The sequence below is a fragment of the Martes martes genome, assembly GCF_963455335.1.
Source record: "Martes martes genome assembly, chromosome: 15".
Lineage (NCBI taxonomy): Eukaryota > Metazoa > Chordata > Mammalia > Carnivora > Mustelidae > Martes > Martes martes.
The window spans coordinates 51,625,916-51,650,329 of record NC_137903.1 but is presented as its reverse complement, the minus strand read 5'-3'; the positions used below and the strand labels follow the sequence as shown (position 1 = coordinate 51,650,329).

The window sequence follows — 24,414 nt, the reverse complement described above, 5'->3', positions numbered from 1 at the left end:
TTTCCAGCAGGAATGCAAAATGGTACAACCACTTTGGAAAATAACATGCCTTTCTTAAATTAAACAGGTTTATCAGGGCGCCTGGTAAGCAAAGGTAGTTAAGCCTCTGCCTTTGGCTCAGATCATGATCCCAGGGTCCTGGGATCGAGCCCCGCATCAGGCTCCCTGCTCGGCGGGAGGCCTGCTTTTTCCTCTCCCACTACCCTTGTTTGTGTTCCCTCTCTCTGTCAAATAAATAAATAAAATCTTAAAAAGCAAACAAACAAACATGTTTATCATATGACCCAACAATCTCACTTCTAGGTGACATGAAAAACGTACATTCACACAACCACCTGGAAATTCTTACAGTAGCTTTAGTCATAATTGTCAAAAATTGAAAACCACCACCCCTCAAGCAATAGCAACTGACCTAGCAAGACCTCCAGCCAGCCCAGACCACCCAGACCAGTTTGAGTGTAAGCCCCAGCTCAAGCCTGCACAGACAGATCATGGAGTGACTTCTGGAATGACCGACAACTACCTTTACCGCATTATATTAAATTCTCCACCCAAAGAGGAGCATAGGCCTCATTTACCTACCATACAATGTACACACAGGCATGTTTCCTGAAGGCACATGTGCGACCTTCCACCCACCTCTACATATGACAAGCTTCCCCTTTTTAAATCATCAACATAATCCTAAATGAAAGGAACCCATCTACACTTGCTCAGGGAATCACAGCTTTGAAAGTTATTCCCCGTGATCTCCTTATTTGCTGCAAATAAAGTTTCCTTTGTGCAACAACTCACCTGGCACAGGATTTTTTAATTTAATTTTATTTAAATTCAATTAATTAACATACACTGTATTATTAGTTTCAGAGGTAGAGTTCAGTGATTCATCAGTTGTATAGAACACCCAGTGCTCATTACACCATCTGCTGTAGTTTTATCTGTGACTCACCAAGGAGCAAACTCACATTAGTTCGGCTACAACGGGACACAGAGAAACCTTTAGGGGGGGATGGGTCTGTCCTATATCTTATTTGTGGAGGTGGTGATTACGCACAACTGTATCCATTTGTCAAATTGTGAAGAAACGTACACTAAAAATTAAGATCAATTTTACGGTAGGCAAATTATAACTTTAAAATCTGGATGGCTCAGTTGTTAAGCACCTGCCTTCAGCTCAGGTCATGATCCCAGAGTCCTGGGATCGAGCCCCACATCAGGCTCCCTGCTCAGCGAAGAAGCCTGCTTCTCCCTCTCCCACTCCCCCTGCTTGTGTTTCCGCTCTTCTTATCTCTCTGTCAAATAAATAAATAAAATCTTAAAAAAAAAATGGAAGTGTCTTTAAGGATCAAGATTTGATACAATTAATAATTTTTAATTTTTCAATGAAGAACATTTTTAAGGGAATATGCCTTTTTTTCTTTTTCACTGCAAGGGAGGAACAGTGACTACAGTACAGTTTGGTGCCACTGCCTTGACCTAGGCTAAGGCAGGGCAGTTTTACCTGCCACAGTTTTTTGCATCATTGGTGTAAATGTCAGTACAATGGAAAAAGCAAACGACATCTGAGTTATTATGAAAAGTGTTTTAGGTTAAGGGAGTCTTCCGTAAAAGGGTCAAGAACCCCGAGATCCGGGGGCGCCTGGGTGGCTCAGTGGGTTAAAGCCTCTGCCTTCGGCTCAGGTCATGATCCTAGAGTCCTGGGATCAAGCCCCGCATCGGGCTCTCTGCTCGGCAGGGAGCCTGCTTCCTCCTCTCTCTCTGCCTGCCTCTCTGCCTACTTGCGTCTGTCAAATAAATAAATAAAATAAAATAAAATCTTAAAAAAAAAAAAAAAAAAGAACCCCGAGATCCGGAGACCACACTTTCATAACTGCAACTCACAAGACACTCATAGTCGGACTTAATGGGGAGGAGGGGGCACACAGATGGATTCAATTCTAGTCGCACAGAGTGAAATCAAGGAGTCCTTAAGCATGTTCTGAAGAAGACATCAAAGAAATGGCAGGAATCAGAAAAATGCCACAGAGCAATCCCAGGATAATATTCAACACCCACAAGCCTAGCCAGTGACCTGGCTTATTCCACTCTCAATCTCTGATTTTTTCAAGAGGTTTTCAGTTAGTGGCACAGACACAAGAAAGGGAGAGTGGTGATTATTTTGCAGTTCTAAGACAATCGTTTCAAGGATTCACAAAGGTGAGAACTATCAGCAATGGCTCAAGTCTTGAAGAGCCAGAACCTGCAACGTGTCATGGAATCCTATTTCAACAGCAGCTTGTGGGGTCCCTCGAAGTTTAAAACACCTCCCAACTTCATTTCGGCTTAGTGCTAGCCGGAAAATAGAAGGCATGAAAGGAGAGTAGAAAACATCGTGCGTCACAAACAAATCCTTTTTTAAGCCAGATATTAATGGTAACCAGAATTTTCAAGAGAACCTGGGATTTCTGGTCAGTTTCAAGAGCCCCAAGCGACACCTAATAATGTGTGAGACTCTAGTGAGACAACTCATTCAATTAGGAACCATTTGTAAATATCTGGAACTAAATATTTACAATCACTAGGCATTCCAAGGAAATCAATCAGGACAGTGGAAAACAACAACAAAAAGACAGAGGAGTATATAATAGCATGATCTGTTTGAGATTTGTGAGGGTTTTAACAAGAGAAGGAGAAGAGCCCACTGAGTTTTCTTCACACTACTCTCTCAGGAAGAGCAACGGAGTCGTTTCTGTAAGAAGTGGCTAGTTAGGCAGCTCTCCCCTTCCCACCCATGTACATGCCCAGCATGGGCGGCTCTGCACAGCCCACGTGAGCCCAGCACCCTGACGAGACAGCAGCAGTGGCTGACTCCTTGCAACAGAGATCCAATTTTGTGTAGTCTCCAGAAAGGTTAAAATCACAAAACACCACTTTCCTTTTCCTGTGAAGTGTGGTTTACTTATTTGAGGTTTTTCTTTCAACTATGTGAGGGGAATGACTGAAGTCTGATGCCCAGAACTTTCCATGAGGGGCCAGGTATATCATGACTTTTTGGAGCTCTTTGGCTTAGCAAACTTCTAGGTTAACCATCTGCTCACCAACAGCTCTGGGAATCCTGTCGGGCACCATATCACCAAAAACTTGCTGACTGCTTTCTTAGGAAGTACAGGGTTAGCACCTGACCCAGGGAAGGTCCCCACAACAGTCAAACAGATTTTCGGCTGCCACATCTGTTACAGATGTTTCCAAAGTCAGTTCTGTCTTACCCAGTTCATGGGCAACAGGAGTCACAGTGTTGGAAAATGCCAGGGATGAAGATCTTCCGCCTCGCTGTCTACCGAACGGTCTATCAAAATCAAGGGACCTGTCATATCCTCATGGGTTAAACACCATCAACACCAAAATAAAGGTCCCTCACCGTGGTCCGCATCGACGCCCAGAGAGCTACTCCCAGGCAACTGTCAAAAATGAAAACACAGTCCACATCTTTGAAGAATCTTTTGGACAAAAATGAAGTCATCAAAGCTTTCAAAACCAGATTCTTCCACTCATTACACATAAAAAGTTGACACCGTCAGAACTAACCTAGTTTGTTTCCGAAGCCAAACACTAACCCTCCGTCATTGCTAGCTGAGCCTCTCCCGTACAACATTCTAGTCTGTTCTACCATGCGGAAGGGCCTAATATCCCAACCAACCTCTAGGACTAAAGGCAATACATCTAGATGTCCATAAAAATCACCAAGTTTTCTTCTCTAGATCTTGCCAAGTTTCTCAGAAAAGTTGGAGGAAGGAGTATCTCAACCATTAGGGAGCTTTGATGTTGCAGACTCTGCCATTCGGCTATGCCAACAAGTTGCAGAGTAATTGTAGCTGCAACCTCCGTCAGCCTTCTAATTTCTCCTTTCTTCTTTGACCATGCTGACAGACTCCAAATTGGCATCTGTTCCAGTTCCTGTGGCTATATAACAACCATCCCAAAACTTAGTGGGAGTAAAACAAGCATTTATTACGCTCATGGATTCTGCAGGTCAGGAAACCAGATGGCTGTCTGGGGCTGCAAAAACATGGGCTCCCCAGTGGGGTCTCTGTGTCTCTGCACATGGTCTCCCTAGCAGAGCAGCTTTAGTATAGCTGGACTTCTCACATGTTAGCTCCGGACACCCCTGCCTTCCGTCCCGAGTCAGGAAGGAGCAGGTGGAAGCTATATGGGCTTGGCTATCTCTTAGGACTTAAGATTCGCGAGTCAAGCAGTGTTCTCTCCGCCTCATTCTGTCAGGGGAGGTGATCAGGTCCCAGGGAAAGGAACTAGGATCCCAGCTTGGTAGGAGAATGTCAGCTTCACAATTTCAGAAAAGCAAACGGGGCAGGATATATACTGCGGTGGCCACCTGTAGAAAAAGACAATCGGCCACAAGACCTATCTGGGGCAGGCAGTGCTCGTTCTGCACAACTCTACTGAGAGGTTCCTGTTTCATCAATATACTGAGAGGCTAGCAAAGGCAGACGGTTTCCATTCCAGTAATGAAATCTGAAAAACCCAGGCTCTGTGAGCCTCTGTAACCATATCCCTCTCCCGCCCCATATCCTACCAACCTCCTTCCACCATCAATCCCTCGTGCTAGGTAAGGGAGGAGCTCTTGTTGCTGCTTGGCTTCCATACTCACATCTTCTGTATTTGAGGGGCAAACCACACACACTCCTTTCACTTGACCTCACTGTTCATTTCTGAATTCAACTGTACTGCGATACCTTTTGCAATTACTCTTGTGGGGGAAAAACTGACTCTACTTAGTTACCTATGGTCATATACAGTTTTGACCTCAATTTGCTGCTGCTTCCACAACCCCCCTGGGATAGCACCACTACTACCAATGACACCACAGGTCAAAGTCATGACTGGCTTGAACTCGTCTTCACTTTCACTGCACTTGCCACGACAGCCTTCGTAGCTGTTTTCTTGAAACTCTCACTTCCTTTGTTTTTGTGACATTGTGCTCTTTTAGTTTCTACCAGTTTTCTCTCTCCTTTTCTTCCACTTGGTCCTAGTGTTTCTCAGCACGTTTTAGAACTTCTAGGTGCTCATCAATACTCAGAGGTTCAAATGATCCCTTTCAGTTGAAAACTCCCCAACGGCATCACCAACCCTAGTCACTCACCCAGGATTAATTCCTGTATTTTTGGCTGCCTGCAGGACCATTCCATTTGCCTAAAACCAAACTGATCTTATCTTGCCTACAAATAAATAATAAAAAGCAAGCATTCAAACTAAAACATAAAGCAGAAAAAAAGTCTGCTTCCTTCTCTAACTTCCCCTTTTCAGTCAACAGCACCTCTATCTTCCAAGATTTCAAACTTGTCTAGACACTCTTCCTCTTCTCACCTTGCACAACTTCTACTTAAGTTCAATCACTGGATTTTAGATCTGGAAGAAACTTCCAAGATAACTAGTCTGCACTCGTTAAACACACACAACTGGGCCCAGGCATCTTGGCTGTTTGCATCATATGCTTCTGACCCTGACTATGAGGAGCCTTCCACTACCAAGACTACTCAATCCCATCTTTGCTAAGCGTTCGGACAAATCTATTTTCTTTGTGGAATCAGAAGACCTGGGTCTGAACCCTCAACAGCTGTTTGCCCATAGGCAAGTAAACAGTAACTGCCAGTTAAAACTGCCTCCTGATTACAAACTTACAATAGGAAACAGATTAAATTTAAACTCCTCAGCTGGGTATTCCACATCTTCCTCCCCCAAACTGGCCGACTTTAATATCCAACCTGAATTTTTTTCACTAAAACAAAATCTGTGTCAGTTGGCAGGTCTCCTTCCCAACCTCCCCTTTCTCATTTCTGGCTCTAGACTTCTGCTGGCTGCTTCCCCAGCGAAGAAAGAGTGCCTACATTTCTGCAAATGAAAAGCAGACATTTCCTTTAAGGGCTAGAATGAGACCCTATACTTGCTTCACTAAAATGTCCTTGACCAACAGTCCTACTAGGGTCTTTCCTTTTTTCAGTCTCCATAACATCTCAATTCTACTCTGAAATCTTACACACAATGCACACTGTCTTTTGCCTACACTCTGCATATCTGCATAGTGTTGTCCAACTAGACTACAATTTCAGCCAAATATAGTATTAGGCATTCAATAAATTTAAAACAAATGTGTGCAAAGTCTTTACGGTGAAACATCTGATTCTGATTTTAAAACGCAGAATGTGAGATCTGACTTACATTCATTTCATTAGACTAAGATTTCCTTGTAAGCAACTGATTTCTTTTTCAGTGATTATACCAATAAACAGTTCTCTCAACAATGTGAATAAAACGCACAATGCTCGCCTTCAAGAAACTCACAATCTAGAGTTAAGAAGGCAGCACATACAGACAAATGCCAGTTAAAGAATACAACGTAACAGGGGCGTCTGGGTGGCTCAGTAGGTTAAAGCCTCTGCCTTCGGCTCAGGTCATGATCCCAGGGTCCTAGGAGAGCCCACTGGGCTCTCTGCTCAGCGGGGAGCCTGCTTCCTCCTCTCTCTCTGCCTGCTCTCTGCCTACTTGCGATCTCTGTCTGTCAAATAAATAAGTAAAATCTTAAAAAAAAAAAAAAAAGAATACAACATAACATATACCATATGGCTCATCTGCTTACTCAGGCCATTATTTCAACATTGATCCACAGCCAAGAACCTGGAAATGATCCTTACTCAGGCACACAAAGCCTCCAAAACAAAATACTAAAGAGCCACAACATTCATGCCTTTTACCTACAGGAGAGGCTCACTTGGTACCAACAGACTCTCATACTCCAATGCTCAATTTTGTGGTTTTCTAGGTCAGTTCAATTAGAAGTTGCAAATTCTAAAAAGTTGCCAACAAGACAGGGAAAAATACAGAACCCAAAACTCAAAATGTATGCACTCATCAAACAAGCACCACATGAGTCCCTAACAACATACAAAGATGAAAACAACAAGGATTCAAACATGGCATTTTTTTTTTCTCTTCGCAAATGAGTAATGATTTCTTAAAATGAGAATCCCAGGATTCTTAAGAGATCAGGGGAAATGGAAGGGGGTTGGGGAGAGAATGGAGATAGGGTATCTTCTGGAGGGCAATCTGGTAATACGCATCGGAAACTTTGAAAACGTGCTTACTCTCTGAATTAGCAATTCTGCCACAGGAATACAGGCTTGGAAATAATCAGAAGCAGCAATAAAGACCTGTCAGACATTCATCCTCCTTGCCACTACTCTATTTGTAATAGTGAAAAACTAGAAACATCTCGTCATCCTAGGTAATCGTTTATATTACATTTATATGGCAAACTACAATGTAGTCATCAAAAGCCCTCCCCACTGAAGACATTTTAAGGATATAAAAAAAGGGCCCTCCTGTCCCCTTTCCGCCATCTTTCAGTGCCACCATAATGTGCACACGAATGTCCTGGCAGAGTCTCTCAAGAGCATTAGTCATGCTGAGAAGAGGCAAACGCCAGGTTCTTAGTAGGCCATGCTCCAAAGTCATCGTCCCGTCTCTAACTGTGATGATGAAGCAGGGTTACACTGGCGAATATGAAGTCACTGGAGATCAGAGAGCCGGGAAAATTGCTGTGAACCCCACAGGCAGGTTAAACATGTGCGGAGCGATCAGCCCCAGATGTGATGTACTCAAAGATCTAGAAAAATGGCAGAATAATCTGCTTCCATACCCCTAGCTTGGTTTCATCATACAGACAATCTCTGGGATCAACCTCTCATGAGTGGCCTCATGGACCACAAAGAAGCAAGACGAAAACACACAGGAGGGAAAATCCCAGGATCCTTTTTCTAGGGATGTAATACATACATGTAAATAAAATGCCTCAAAAGAAAAAAAAATACAGATGAAAAGATTATAATACAGTATGATCCCAATTTCTAAAACAATTATTCAATAATAATAATATACACATATATAAATCCTGGCCTTTCTGCTTATAAGCGTGTAAGCCTGAAGGTTTTTGGGTTTTTTTTTTTGTCTTTTTTTTTTTTTTTACTAAGTTTCATTTTCTTCATTTGTAAAATGATAATAATAGTACCAGTACTTACTTTGTAAGGACTAGAAAGATAATTACTGTTAGGTTCTTAGCACAGTGCCTAATATATAGTAAGAGATCAAAAACTGGTGAAAAATATTGCCTATAACTATTTTTTTTAAAGATTTTATTTATTTATTTGACAGAGATTACAAGTAGGCAGAGAGGCATGCAGAGAGAGAGGAGGAAGCAGGCTTCCTGCCAAGCAGAGAGTCCGATGTGAGGCTCCATCCCAGGACCCTGGGACCATGACCTGAGCCGAAGGCAGAGGCTTTAACCCACTGAGCCACCCAGACGCCCCCTGCCTATAACTATTCATAGAAGTTAAGATCAAAAACACACAAAATTTTTGGGGCACCTGGGTGGCTCAGTGGGTTAAAGCCTCTGCCTTCGGCTCAGGTCATGATCCCAGAGTCCTGGGATCGAGCCCCACATCGGGCTCTCTGCTCCGTGGGGAGTCTGCTTCCGCCTCTCTCTCTCTGCCTGCCTCTCTGCCTACCTGTGATCTCTGTCTGTCAAATAAATAAATAAAATCTTTAAAAAAAACACACACACAAAATTTTTAACAAATTATTTCTGGACGGTGGCATTTCAATAAATTTTTATTCTTCTTTTTATATTTTTGTTTCCTAGATTTTCTAAAATAAGCATATATTAGTTTAAAATCAGTTTTTTTTTAAAGGTTTTTTTAATTTTTTTTTTTTGTTGTTGTTGTCAGAGAGAGAGAGGAGCGAGAGTGAGCACAAGTAGACAGAGTGGCAGGCAGAGGCAGAGGGAGAAGCAGGCTCCCTGCCAAGCAAGGAGCCCGATGTGGGACTCGATCCCAGGACGCTGGGATCATGACCTGAGCCGAAGGCAGAGGCTTAACCCACTGAGCCACCCCGGCGCCCCAGAAACAGACAGTTAAAAGAGAATCTTTACTGGGCATTTAACATGTGCCCCCAACTGCTAGGCAATTTTTAACTCATTTTATCCTTATAACCAATAAAGCAGGTATTGTCAAGCCAATTTTGTACAGTGCTAAGCTGCTTTGTAAAAACAGGTTCAAAGAGGCGAATTCAATAGCCAAAGTTACACCAAGTAATTGAAAGGTATGATCCCAACATTGGGTCAGCTCAATTACCAAAAAACAGTTCTTTCACCAAACTTCACTGCCTCCTGAAGTCAGATAAAAAGAAAAATTACACCAGAATCCACTTTTCCTTTCTCTTTACCCACCTTTACTCTTACAGAACTCATCACCACCTGACACACCACGTTACTGGTCTGTTTCCTGTCGCTACAATGTAGTCTCCCTAAGAATGGGATTTTGTTTGCTCTCTGCTGTACCCTCAGCTCCCAGCACACAAAAACAGACACTCCATAAGGGTGTTACAATAAAGGATTCTGAATAGAGAAGTGACCTGATCGTGTCTCTGGGGACACATCTGGTAGCAGTGCAAAGCTTGCTGAAGAAGTTGCTTGCAGCGTCCAGGTGGGAGAGAACAAGGACAAGCAGTAGGGTAGAAGAACCGTAACTAGGGAGGGAGAGGAGATTCCAGAAATATCCAACGGGTGGCCCTGATAGGACATGATGACCAAGTGGACGTGGGACTGAAGGAGAATGGGGAGTCGGGAGTGGAGGGCTGAAAGGAGGAAGGCCTGGTCAGGCATCTGTAGGGAGGGAAGAGGGTTGGACCAGAGTGACCGGAGGTGCTCGGATACACGGGCAATACCTGACGCAGGGGGAAAAACGAAGCTGCCCCAGTGAGAGCACACGGAGAGGACCCACCCGAGAGGCTACGAGCAAAGGGCAGGGGGAAGTGATTCAGGAGAGCCTGGAGTTTCAGACACTGAGTTCTGGTGCTACAAACACCACTGGTGATGTCTAGGCCAGGTTGGGGCCCCAAGTGCCCTGAGAGCTCAGCTGCCCCACTGTGGTGGTTTTCTCCTCTGTGTCCTGGGATTCTGCTCTGAACGGGACACTGATCGTGTCAAACCCTCACAAACCTAATGCCCCAAACATCCAGGCATTAAGAACTGCATATTTCAATTAACACAGCTTTCTTTTTTTTCTTTTTAATTTCTTTTCAGCTTAACAGTATTCATTGTTTTTGCACCACACCTAGTGCTCCATGCAATACGTGCCCTCCTTAATACCCACCACCCGGCTCCCCCAACCTCCCACCCCCCCCCCACCCCTTCAAAACCCTCAGGTTGTTTTTCAGAGTCCATAGTTTCTCATGGTTCACCTCCCCTTCCAATTTCCCTCAGCTCCCTTCTCCTCTCCATCGCCCCATGTCCTCCATGTTATTTGTTATGCTCCACAAATAAGTGAAACCATATGATAATTGACTCTCTCTGCTTGACTTATTTCACTCAGCGTAATCTCTTCCAGTCCCGTCCATGTTGCTACAAAAGCTGGGTATTCATCCTTTCTGATGGAGGCATAATACTCCATAGTGTATATGGACCACATCTTCCTTATCCATTCGTCCGTTGAAGGGCATCTTGGTTCTTTCCACAGTTTGGTGACCGTGGCCATTGCTCCTATAAACATTGGGGTACAGATGGCCCTTCTTTTCACTACATCTGTGTCTTTGGGGTAAACACCCAGTAGTGCAATTGCAGGGTCATAGGGAAGCTCTATTTTTAATTTCTTGAGGAATTTCCGCACTGTTCTCCAAAGTGGCTGCGCCAACTTGCATTCCCACCAACAGTGTAAGAGGGTTCCCCTTTCTCCACATCCTCTCCAACACACGTTGTTTCCTGTCTTGCTAATTTTGGCCATTCTAACTGGTGTAAGGCTAACACAGCTTTCTAACTGGTCCCCTTTTAAATCTTTCCTCACATGGATGTCTCCAACAGTGCTACCAGATCAATATTACCCAAAACCCTCATTTCATTCCACTTCCCAGACTGAAAAATCTCCAACGGCTTCAACATGAGACTCTCATTGACCCTATTCTACCTGTACTGTGAAATTCTCACAGTGTGAGTAGAACCAGGCAGTTCGAATTTGATTCTTGGGTCTACCATTTCTTAGCTGTGTGACCCCAAGCAAATAACCACTCTGGGCTCCCTCAGTTCCTCATGTCTAAATGTGGGTGGTACCCACATCACAGAACTGTTCCTATCAAGTGAAAATGTTTATAAAGTTCTTACTTAGCTCAAAACGCCTGGACAGGAGCTGCATCCTTTAAAAGTTAGCTATTATTATTACTTCCCTAAATAAACTTCCTACAGCACCCGGGATGTGCTCCTTGATCATTTCTAATGCACAATGCCCATCTCAGGGCATCTGCTGGCGATGTTCCCACCCAGGAACCACTACCCCTTAACCACCACCACCACCACCACCACCACAAGTATTTTTTTAACATTTACGCCGTATATTCAAGGTGCTGGGCTGGAAATACAGGAAAAAAAAACAGTCCCAAACCCTCAAGAGCTCATAGTCTAATATTGAAAGACAGCCAGAGGAAGAGGTATAATAACGTATTACAAGTGCCAAGGGAAGCACTTCCTGGAGGCAGTGCAGATGCTTACACTGAATCTTCAAAGCTTAGTGGGTGAACCAGGCAGAGTGGGTGTACGTGGAATAAAAGCACCCAGGACTGTAGTCGTAATCACTAAGTCTGACCTTGCTTGAGCTCTGGGCTGAGGGTAGGCAGACTGGCCGGAGGGTAAAGGATGGCTGCATCATGGTGGTCATGAAGAATTTGGACTTCATGCATTTGTGGACTTCAGGCAGCCACAAAATGATGTTAAGTGCGGAACCCCTGCTTGGGTTCTAGAAGAGCTACACCTCTTCTGCCCACCATGAGCTCCACACGTGACTACGGAATGCCTGCAAAGCACTGGTGTGACTGAGGAACTAATTTTTTAATTTCAATTAACTTACATTTAAAAACTGGTATGCAACTCAGTTACTGGAAAATTTTTAAGTATGTCTGGGATGTTTGGGTATGTGAATCTACTCTTTCAACTGTAAACTCAATATACTCTAAATATAGAGCAAATATTCCTGACGAAAATTTAGTGTCCAAATTGAGATGTTCTATACGTGTAAAATATACTCCAAATTTGAAAACTTAGTACAGAAAAAGTAAAACATCCTATTATAATCTTCATATTAGCCATCTGCTGAAATATTCTGAATACATTAAGGATGAAATTAAAATTAATTTCACTAGTTTCTTTTTACCTTTTTTTTTTTTTTGAAGCGAGCTCTACACCCACTGTGGGGCTTGAACTCATGCCATGGAGATCAAGAGTCACATGCTCCACCAACTAAGCCAGCCAGATGCCCCTCTTTTTACTTTTTAAGATGGCTACTAGGAAAATGGCATATATGGCTCACATTATATTTTAGATAGCACTAACCCAAAAGAACCAAAGGCAGATGACTAGAAGCAGGCAAACCAAATAAGAGACTCTAATAAGAGTCCAGATGAGACACAGGCCTGAATTATCTCAATTCCACCCATTTTCATAACCTAATTCAAGACCTACTACTTCTAAAAGCTTTTCCAATCATAACCAATTCTAATGAGTTGCTTTTCTCAGAACTACTGGGGCACTTAATCTTCTGTAACATTTGTTTTAGCACTCAATTTGTCACCTGTCATTTCTACTTAATTTTGGGGTGAGTTGTTTCTCAGAACCATCAGCTGCTAGGCTAAGGGCCAAAACGTAGGCATCTAATTTTCCACGTTGTACGATGCATTTTCAATACTTCCAGTAAACAGGGGTACACAGTTCCCCAAATACTCCGTCACAATCTGGATACACCCTTGTGGCTAACTTTACCTTCTATGGCAGAAGGTATCACCAATCTCTTCCTTCAGACACCTTAAGTACACAAGCTAAAATGATTAAAAAAAAAAAAAAAAGTCAACCAAGAATCCAGACCAATGTTCCAATACAGCAGTGATATCTCATCAGTGAGCAAGCACTGGTAGACTCTATAGGATACTATGGGGGGGGGGGGAGGCCAAGATGGCAGAGCAATTTAGCATTTTCACAGATTCCATTAAAAATCAAACAAACAAAAAATTTCTGATTATCCCTGGTTTCTACTGCCAGAGATGATAACCTTTGCAACCTGAGCATTTAGAACTTTCATTCGAGGGAAAGACACATGGCTTTAACATTTAAAAATTAACCCCTAAACTAATCCTTCTAACAAATAACACATTTTCCAGGTAGAGAGACACATATTACTAATCAAACTGCAACTCAGCATTTTCCCATCTACCTTTAAGTAGGATGAAGAAAGAGACCTTAAGGATAATGTTAAGAAATGCATATTTTACTGTAGCATGGATAACAAAGTACTTCACCTAAAGTACCATGTAAATTTTCTTAGAAGAATCCTTAAAAAACATAAACACTCAAGCAACTGGTCAGCATTAATAAGAAGCTAGCAGCAACTAGTTGGAAGCAAAGGGACACTTCGTGGTTATTAGCACTGATCTGGGAACTATGAAGTTCTCAGATTTTTTTATGTCTGACATTTAAAACATAAAGCTGACAAGTTACAACAGCATGAAAATCGACCCTTTTTTTTTTGGATTTGTTTAATGGATACAAAGATAATATAACAAAGTGCAAATAAAGTTTCTATCTCCAAACAATCGAGCAATCAAAGATGGAGTCAGGACAGCTTATAGGGAAAAAATAAGTTAAGGCAGTTCTGTTCTGAAAGGCTGGATAAGAAATGGGGGAAACCTGTCAAAGAGCCTGGATGAAATCAGGGAGTTAAAAAGAAAGCACTCACTTCCTTTAGCACTGTGGGAAAATCCCAGTTGCTAATAGAAAGCTGAGGAAAGTTTAGTTTGGCTGATTTCATTTTGTTTTCCTTCCAACATCACCGCCGAGTTCGAACGACTGCTTTCCTCCCCTCACATTACTCAGTAAAAACGCCCCCACTGAATTGAGTTGTCTTCCGGAGCCCTGCTCCCCCGCAGCCCAGCCTGCAAACGTGCTCAGACGCCTCTGGGCGTGTTGTGGTCTCACCACTCTGCGGGCCGGCGCTCCAAACTCAATGGACAATGGGAGCTCACCCCCATCAACGCCAACTACAAAGCTCAGGAGGGCCATTTCCCTTTTCCTGCCCAGATGCTGTTTTCCCTCCTTCGAAGTAGGGCCCCGTGCTCCACTAGAGCCCCAGTATGGGCTGGGACGCGTGTTCCCCTCCCCACCTGCAGAGCTGCTGATCCCCTCGCACCCCAAGTAAGTTGCATCTCCGCGCACAGCCCAAAAGGGATCCCCGTCCCCAGGGGCTTGGTTGGGGGCACGGTTTTCACAGTCCAGGTAGGACGGAGAGGGGAGGTCTCTGGACGCTTGGTCATGGCCCTGCAAGCTAAGCCGTCCTCACTGTCCCCTCCCTAGCCTCCACTTGTCTCCCCTCCCCCTCCAGAGAGAAGAGCGGGGAGGTGCGGGCTGGCAGCACGGCCACCTCCTCCTCCAGTGGAGCCCACGGGGACACTCACCCTTTCACCACAAAGAAGGGGTCCTCCATGGACATGGCGTCCCGGAGCCCGGCTGCCTCACGCCCGCTCCGCGCACTGGGCGCCCGCGCCGTCCGAGCCTCCTTCTGCCCACCCCACCGGTCTGCCGCAGCCGCCGGGGCCTCGGCCCGAGGAACCCAGAGCAGCTGGCGCGCGCAGGCCGGGGCGCACGGGACCGCAGCCGGCCCAGCACTCGATCGCCCCGCAGACCGAACCCCCGACTCTGACGCCGGCCCCCGCGCCCGCCTCCTCCCCCGGCTCCTCCCGGCGCGTCTGGCCGGCTTGACCCCGCCCCCGAGCCCCACGGCCGCGGCCAACCACAGACGCGGCCCGCTGCACCACTTCCGTACCCGCTCTCACGTGACCAGGGCCAGCCCCGCCCCCCGTCGGCGGAGCTTGGGCGCCACGTCACTCAACCCTGGAGGCGGGGCTCTGAGGCGGGTGGGCGAGGGCTACGGTGACCCCCTTGACGACTCAGGCTTGTTCCCTCGGGGGGGGGGGGGGAGGGGGCAATACCCTAGTACCTGATCTGTATGATCCTTTTACCTTTCCTGTACTTTTAACACTTTATTTTGATGACAAGATTTATAAGTCCATCTTGTTCGTGCAATAAAGCATGCTCATATACATTATCTGTCTATAATAATGTTGCACAACTCCTTTATGTAGGTCTTACTATGTGTCCCACAATGCCCTCAAGGCTGAATGTGCATTATTTTCCTGGGGGTAAGGTATTATTTACAATTTGTAAATGACAAAAGTTCAGAGGTTTCAGCACTGCCTGTGGTCACATACCCTGGACCGGGCAGAGTCACAGACTCCATGCACTCTCCACTAAACTGCATGTATTTTCTATTGCCGTGCACCCTGCAAGTGAGCAGTAAGCTAATTTTTCTCATACAGCATACCGGCTTCCCTGGAGAGAGCTCCTTTAAGAGACTAAGAAGGGACCAGTTATGGCAATTTCTTCCCCACTGTAGTTCAAGAGCCCTTCCAGATAGCATTTTGGTCATCACAATTAGCCAGCTCTAATGCTATGTATGCTCTAGGCTTTGTGAACTTTAACTGCTGATGATCTCTGAGCACTTAACTGTGTGTCAGGCACTGTACTGTTATCTCAGTTGCTCTCATAATGAGACAATTATCATTATTATCCCCATTTTACAAATGAGAAATCTGAGATTCTTGGAGGTTAAGTGACTTGCTCAAGGTCACCAGCCCTTTTGGAGATGGAAGAGTCCTCGGAGCCAGACAAAAACCCATGTGAACCTGCATTCTATTATTTGGTTTCTCATCTACAAAACATGAATAATAATATTTAGCCTGTGGATTATCATGAAGGTTAAATAATAATGCATGTAAACCCCAAGGCCCCCAAACAATGGGGCAGCAATTGCAAGGGTGCAACTAAACCAACATGAGTTTGCTCTTTGGTGAGTCAGAAACTGAACCATGTTGAGTCGTCGCACAAAGAAAACTTTTATTTTCAGCAAATAAGGAGATCATAGGGAATGACTTCCAAAGCCTTGACTCCCCAAAAGAGAGTGGATGGGTTCCTTTTGTTTAGGGTTAGGATGAATGGTTAGATAAGGGAGCCTTGTTCCTATGTAGAGGCAGGCATAAGTTTGCCCAGTGCCTTAAGGAAACATGCCTATACATGCGTTGTACGTTATGTGAATGAGTCTAAGTCTCCTCCTTGGGCAGATATATTATAATGAAGTAAAGGTAGTGTAGGTCATTCCAAAGGTCACTCCATGGTCCATCTGCACAGTCATGAGTGGGGGTCCAGGTGGTCTTGGCTGGTGGGAGGCCTTACCAGGGCCTTCACCATCACCTGAAGGGTGGTTTTGAGAGGTAAGCGGAAAGAAGAGCTTAAGGCAAGATGTAAGACAAAGATTAGTGAGTACAAGCAGGTAGGCAGGTAGGCAGTCAATGAGGCTGGGGAGGAGAGAGGTGAAAATCTCCATTCTGGGACTCCTGGATGGCTCAAGTGTCTGCCAGTCAAGTTAAGTGTCTACCTTCTGCTCAGGGCATGATCCCAGGGTCCTGGGATTGAATCCTGCATCTGGCTCCTTGCTCAGCGGGAAGCCTGCTTCTCCCTCTGCCTGCTGCTCCCCCAGCTTGTGCCCTCTCTTTTTCTCTCTGACAAATAAATAAATAAGATCTTAGGGAAGAAAAGAAGGTCTCCATGCTTCTGAGACCCAGGAGGAACAGCAAGCTCAGATGTGAGAAAAGAACTTTGGAGAGAGAACCATTCGATTTGGCTATGGGCATATTGAGATGGGAAGGTGAAAAGGATCATTGTTCATTCATTCAACAAACACATGTCATTGAGGGGCGGATGAGAATACTGATTAAGAGCCATACTCTTAATACTGATTAAGAGTCACATTGCTTGAGTTCAAATTCCAGTTCTGTGGCTTCCCCACTATGGTGTCTTGGGCAAGCTATTAAATTTCTCCTTGTCCTCCTCTGTGAAATGGACTGCATCCTAACACCTTCCTCACAGAGTATCACAAGAATTAAATGAATTAATGTGTGAAAGGTGCTTAATAATGCCCAGCACCTGCTGTGTTCTTACTTTGTGCTAGGCATTGAGGACACAGACATGAATAGTCTTGGTCCTTGCCTTCAAGGGACTCTCAGATTGGTGGGACAGACAGGCCCCATGGGAAGGAAAGCTATAATTAAAATGAGGGAGAAACAAAGGAAACTGCTTCTTTTTTCTTTTCTTCTTCTTCTTTTTTTTTTAACTTTAACATGCCTCAGGTCCTGGCATAAACAATTACTCAGAAAAAAATCTCAGCAAAAAACCATCTCCCCCTATTCCCCTGCCAAAGGGGGGGAAAAAAATCTTATAGAATAAGAAATCAAAACAGTAGTTGCCTTGACGTGGGAGTATTGACTGGGAAAGGAAATTTTCTGAGGGATGGAAATGTTCTATATCCTGATAGGAGTGTGGCTTATACAGTTGAATGTCTTTGTTAGACCTCATAAAACTGTAACATTTAGAGTCTGTTCATTTCGCTGGAAGAGGCTGCCACGCCACCTCTGAGTTTTCTGTGCAGTCCTGAGAGGGCGTCCAGGAGAACCTCCAGTCCCTGGGTGAGTCTGCAAAGTTAGGAGAGTCAGTGGTGGAGGGAGCCTGCTGGGGGCCAAGCACAGGTCACTAGGTCAGGGCTTGGATGAGAATGAGGATCAGAAAGTATAGAATCACATCCTATCACTAAGGATTCCAGGGTAGACCAGAGTCATCGCTTTCCCCTAAAAGCTGTGGGGGCTCCATGACACCTCTGCAAAGGAATCTCTTCTACTCCAAAATGGGAATAAAAATACCCAACCTGCTCCCTCACTGGGATGTTTTAAGGATCAACGGGTTGCTGTAAGTACCCCAAATCCTTTTCAAAGAGTAATTAAAAAATGTTTTCCTTGTGGTAAAATACAAATAACAATTTACCATCTTAACCATTTTTAAGCATTTAATTCGGTCATGATAGATACACTCACAGTGTTGGCTTAACCAATGTCCAGAACTGTTTTCATCTTTGCAAAAACAAAACCGTGTACCAACTCAACAACTCTCTTCTACCCTCCCCCCATCCCCTGGCAACCACCATCCTACTTTCTGCATCTGTGAATTTGACTACTGTGGGAATCCCCTAACTGAAAACATGCAGTATTTGTCTTCTTGTGATTGGCTTATTTCACTTAGCGTAATGTCCCCAAGGTTCATTCATGTTGTAGCATGTGTCAGAATTTCCTTTTTTTTTTTTTTTTAATGCTGGATAATATTCAGTTGTGTGTACATACAACATTTTGTTTATCTATTCATCTATCCACAGTCACTTGGGTTCCTTTTCTCTTTTGGCCATCGTGAATCATGATGCATGAACATAGGTGCACAAATACTGGTTCAAGACCCTGCTTTCAATTCTTTTGGGTATATAACCAGAAATGGAATTCCTGGATTGTATGTTAATTCTAGTTTTAATTTTTCGAGAAACCACCAGGGTGCCTCTACAGTGGCTGCACCATTTTACAATCCCACTTATGGTGCACAAGGGTTTTGATTTCTCCACATCCTTTCCAACACTTGTTATTTTGTTTATTTGTTTGTTTGTTTTTAATAGTACCCATCCTAAGAGGTGTGACGCAATACCTCGTTGTGGTTTTGATTTACAGGTCCCTGATGGTTAGTGATGTGGAGCATCTTTTTGTGTGCTTGTTGACCATTTGTGTATCTTTGGCAAAATATCTATTCAAATTCCTTTTTTTTTTTTTTAAGATTTTATTTTTAAGTAATCTCTACACCCAATGTGAGGCTTGGGATCTTGACCCAAGATCAAGAGTCACATTCTCTACCAACTGAGCCAACAGGCTCCCTTCAAATTCTTTGCTCATTTCTTGAGTTATTTTTCGTTGCTGAGTTCACTCTCAATCCTTTTAGAAACAGCACAGAGTAAGGGAGAAAAGTGTTACATACATGTTAGGTATTACATTTTTCATCATTTTCCCAATTTGTTAAAACCCTGTGTTCTAGAACACTCCAGGAAACATTCACTTATGTTGGTTTCCATTGATCCAGCAGTGGCTATGTTTCCCAGTCCCAGACACAGAAAATATACACACAGTGGTTATTTTCTTTCCTCTCCTTGGATGTTACCAGCATCTCCCACTCTTACTCTCTACATATTGGTTTAAAATAAATAAGGAGGAATTCTATTCAACTCATATATACCAACATTAAGAAGTGATTAAGAATTTTTTTTTAAGTATGAGCCAGGCCCGGTGTGGAGCCCAAAGCAGGGCTCGAACTCGCAACCCTGAGATCAAGACCTGAGCTGAGGGGAACCTGGGTGGCTCAGTGGGTTAAAGCCTCTGCTTTCAGCTCAGGTCATGATCCCAGGGTCCTGGGATCGAGTCCCGCATCAGGCTTTCTGCTCGGCGGGGAGCCTGCTTCCTCCTCTCTCTCTGCCTGCCTCTCTGCCTACTTGTGATCTCTGTCTGTCAAATAAATAAAATCTTAAAAAAAAAAAAAAAAAAGACCTGAGCTGAGATCAAGAGTCGGATGCTTAACTGACTGAGCTACCCAGATGCCCCAGTGATTAAGAATTTATAGAATATACATTTGATGATGATTAGAGATGTTTAAAAGTGTGTAATGACAAGTATGGAAAACAGCAAGACACAACATTTTATATATGATACACATTTTTTTAAAAAGATTTTATTTATTTATTTAACAGAGAGAGAGAGATCACAAGTACGCAGAGAGTCAGGCAGAGAGAGAAGGGGAAGCAGGCTCTCTGCTGAGCAGAGAGCCCGATGCAGTGCTCCATCCCAGGACCCTGAGACCATGACCTGAGCCAAAGGCAGAGGCTTAACCCACTGAGCCACCCAGGTGCCCCTATGATATACATTTTTATATACACTCTTCATTTTTACGTATACATTTAAACATATATACATTCTTTCATTTTATATACATATTTATACATATATACAAATGTTTTTATACATAGAAAATTTTTATACGTACAAAAAAGGAAATGTATTTAAAATTTCATAATTTTTACTTGGATAATCAGAAATACAAAAAGTTTAAAAAAAGAAGTGAGAAACCAAATGATCACATATTCAAAAACTACATCAAAAGTTAGCAGTCTTTTTTTTTTTTTTAAGATTTTATTTATTTATTTGACAGAGAGCGAGCACAAGAGCAGAGGGAGAGGGCAAAGCAGGCTCTCCGGGGAGCAGGGAGCCCCATGTGGAACTCGATCCCAGGATTGTTTCTAGAATAAGGCAAGTTAAGCATGTATGAATGAATGGATATTGATTCTATTAAAAGTTAAAATGTGTTGGGGGACCTGGGTGGCTCAGTGGGTTAAAACCGCTGCCTTCGGCTCAGGTCATGATCCCAGCGTCGTGGGATCGAGCCCCGCATCGGGCTCTCTGCTCAGCAGGGAGCCTGCTTCCTCCCTTCTCTCTCTGCCTGCCTCGCTGCCTACTTGTGATCTGTCTGTCAATAAATAAATACATCTTTGAAAAAAAAAAAGTTAAAATGTGTTATTGGAATTCAGTGACCTCCTAGACAAAACAGTGAATTTGAACCATTGTAGGAGGACAGGTTGACCTTTACCATTTTCTACGAATTTGTCAGGGTACAGGGAATCTCTCCTGGAAAACAAGAGAATCCTAAACATAGTAACAATGATTGCTAACATTGACTTACTATGTAGCAGACATTGTGCTAATCCATGCACAATCTTCAGAAGTGGCTCCAGGATTTCTACATAGGGCAGGTTTTAGAACTTGTTTGTATGCCAGGGCAAGGAGGCTTGAATTAATGTTACAAGGTAGACCCACTGTCTTTTCTTAAACTGCAGATTTATTTGGGAAGGCTCAAGAGGGCCGATGGTGATTGTGCATGTGATATAGTGCTCTAATGTCCCAACAAGTAACTGGTCACCTCTTGGTTCCATCACCGGGGATCTCATTGAATCCTCACAACACCTCTGCAAGGAGGATACTGTCATTACCCTCTTTTACCACATGAGAAATCTGAGGCTCTGAGAGGTTGATAATTTGCCCCAGGTCTCATAGGTAGGAAATGGCAGAGCCCCATTTGAATGCAAATTTGTCTGACTCTTAAACCCATGTTCTTTGCTACGGTATTCTACTGCCCATTTGCACAAGTGCTAGCCTTCCCCCCAAAATTAGCAAATGGATTTTACCTAAGCACCCAATGGTTCAGATTAGGTAATAGTACCTAATGGTTCAGATCAGACTTCACACACACACACCCATGCACACGCTCACACCCCCATGCACTCACCCATGGGCACACGTGCTTGAGCACATGCACACCTACTGAATATTTAAAAATAGCCAAGAGGAAACTATTTATTGACTGTGATAAACTACATTGTATGGAAAACAGCATTATTTAACAAACTGACTTTCCTGCTAACTTGATAATTTGTCTTTTGGTTTTTGAGGGTGACCTGTCCTAATGGGTCAGATTCTTCGGATGGGCTTTTTGATACATAGATATTAAAAAGTCAGGACACACACACACACAAAGCCAAGGTAAAATTAAAGGGATCCATAATGAACAATATAAGCACAGGACACTGAAAAGTACAGCCTGAGATTTAAGGATAGACAATTGCTCAGAGGGAGGGCTTGTTCTTCCCAAGGAGGATTCACAGAACTCTTACCTCTACCCCAGGGATTCCCAGCTTAGGGGGTGTGGCAGGCTTCACTTGTCCTTTATGATCTTGATTATCATCAAATATATTTATTCAAGAATTTAGGGACCATTAAAGCGATTCTCCTTTTTATTTATTTATTTATTTGTTTGTTTGTTTTTTTAATTAAATTTAATTTTTTTTCAGTGTTCCAAAACTGATTGTTGCGATTCTTCTTTTTGAAATCCTCTGTTAAAAGAAGAACAGAGGAGAGAAAGAAGAAGGAAAGGAAGAAAGAAACATAAAGATCTGAGACAAGAAAGTGTTAGGAGGGGCTGAAAGGTTCCCAAATATTGATTTCATTACTTGGCTTCTTTTTTCTTTGGGGAAATGAAAGACAAATAGTTTCCCATTGCTGCTGTAACAAATGATCATAAACTTAGTGACCTAGAACAACACAGTGTATTCTTTTACAGTTCTGGAGGTTGGAAGTTTGAGAGTGGGTCTCATGAGCTAAAACCAAAGTGTTGGGAGAGTTGCATTCCTTCTTGGGGTCTTAGGGTAGAATCTGTTTCTTTTCTTTATCATTCTAGAGGCTGCCTGCATTCCTTGGCTTAGGTTCCCTTTCAACAATGGCCTCCCTTCAACCTTGCTTCCATTGTCACATCTTCTCTGAATCTGACCCCTTTGCCTTCCTTTTAAAAGGACTCTTGTGATTACATTGGGCCCAGCAGATAATCTAGGATAATCTTCTATCTCAAGATTCTTAATTTAATCATATCTGTTAAATCCCATGTAAGGTAACATTTTCACAGGTTCTGGAGATTAGGATGTGGATATCTTTAGGGTGATGGGGGTGAGGACATTATCCAGCCTACCACAGAAGGAAGCCAATGTTTACAGTTCTGCTGCCTATAAGGGGCATCACAAACAGAACCACATCTAATACTTCAACAATCTTGTGCAACATATGCCAGGATTTGCTTGTAATGCTGAAGAGACAGCCTTGGTGCAATGTGGGATTCTGCCCAAGGTCAAGCAGCTGGGACACAGACCCAGATCCCTGAACCCCAGCACAAGCCAGCCTTCCTCATGGCCCTGCCTCCACTCAACTCTCCCATTCACCTCTACTTCCTCTTCCCTATCTGGGCCCATCCCTCAGCTTCCTGGACAAGCTTAAGCTGCTGTTACCCAACTTGATATGCTCTTCTGACGACCGTGGTATAGTCACAGCTTGATTGTAGGGATTTCTAATCAAGCAAGTCAAGTGGCTGCCTCTCGGGATCTTCTTTTAAGACTTTCTCTTGCCCTCCTTTATTCAACAAGCATTTTTTGAGCTTATTGTGCTGGGTGCTAGAGCAGCAAGGATGAAAGCCCTAAGCTAAAAATAACCCGACAGCCAGTGATACATACTGTCTCAGACAAAACGGGTCTAAGACTGCAGGAAGCCGGAGGAGGGAGTTCCAAGTCCTGGGAGCTTTGTGTGAAACTTTTACCTTGATCCTGGGTGCAAACTAAGCTCCAGTGAAGAACCAAAGGCTTCTTTTCTTTTGAGCTCCTCAAGGGACCAGGTATATTGTTGGTCTTTCTGCGCCTTGCACATCGCTGTGCTCCAAAAATAATTAAAAGTTGGGAATAGGGTCAAGACAGGCACACTAAAAGGATGAAGCCGTGTGTGAGACCAATAAAGGGTTAAAAGTCACCTTGGAAGGCCGCGGGCACTGCCATTTTGTCTCTCTATTCTACCTAGCAACTGATGACACTCAGGATTTCTCCCTGTTTTTATTAGGAGAGGGCCCTGGGTGTTGCTAGGTTGTTGAGTTGCTGCAGAGCAATACTTGGTGGAGCCAGTGGAGACTTTTGATGTCATCAGCCTTCCGAGGGGTAGAAGCCATTCTGGAAATACCCTCCTGGCAAATTCCTCACTTTCCTGAGTTTCAGGGGTGCTGAATAGTGGGGCAGATCCATTGCTCAGGTTTATTTCTGTTTTTTTTTTTTTTCTTTTTTCTCTTCACCATAAGCCCTACTTGTCACAAAAGAGCCCAGAAAGATAAAAACGACGGTTCTGGACTTGTTTACTCGGTGTAAAGAGATATCAACTGAGTAGGAGGATTCTTTTTTCTATTTTTTAGGGGATCCATGTCACTGGGAAAGCACATGCCTTCTGTTGTCTGAAATACATGAGAAGGCCCACGGGCTGGAAGCACCAGGCTTCTCTGTCTTAAGCAACTGCTCACCCAGCAAGGGGCTGGTCCTCCTGAGTGGTTTGGCAGGCAATGTCTAGAAATCAGTCTGGGCTCATGTACTTGACAGTCAAAAGCTCTTTCAAATCATCTGTATATTAATTCCACAAATGTTGGTGGATGAGCTACTCTATGCAAAACACTTTGGGAGATATGACAGTGAATAAGACAGACATAGTTCCTGCTTCTCCAGAAATTTAATCCAGAAAAGTCCCACCATTCAATTAAGAAAGGCTAGGGGTGAGAATAAGAGACAAATGATGGAAAGAGGAAGGGAGGAAGGAGGAAACGGGTGATATTTCTAGAAGCTCAAAGCTTATATATCATCCACGTTTGACTGTCAAAGAACTCTCCAGTAATATCATCATAATACCTACTCTACACATAGTCTTTCGTGTGATAGTCTCACAACCCTTTGTGGTAGGCTAAGA

General features: G+C 43.7%; 1 protein-coding gene across 1 annotated transcript in view; it reads right to left on the bottom strand.

Moving 5' to 3' along the window:
• The window catches only part of STX6 (syntaxin 6), a 46,818-nt gene extending 32,107 nt beyond the window's left edge, over nucleotides 1-14,711 (bottom strand). The window contains exon 1 of the mRNA XM_080824448.1: nucleotides 14,533-14,711. Coding sequence (XP_080680574.1) covers nucleotides 14,533-14,567 — 35 coding nt within the window. The 5' untranslated portion in view covers nucleotides 14,568-14,711. The remainder of the gene's footprint in view (nucleotides 1-14,532) is intronic.
• Nucleotides 14,712-24,414: the final 9,703 nt, after the last annotated feature.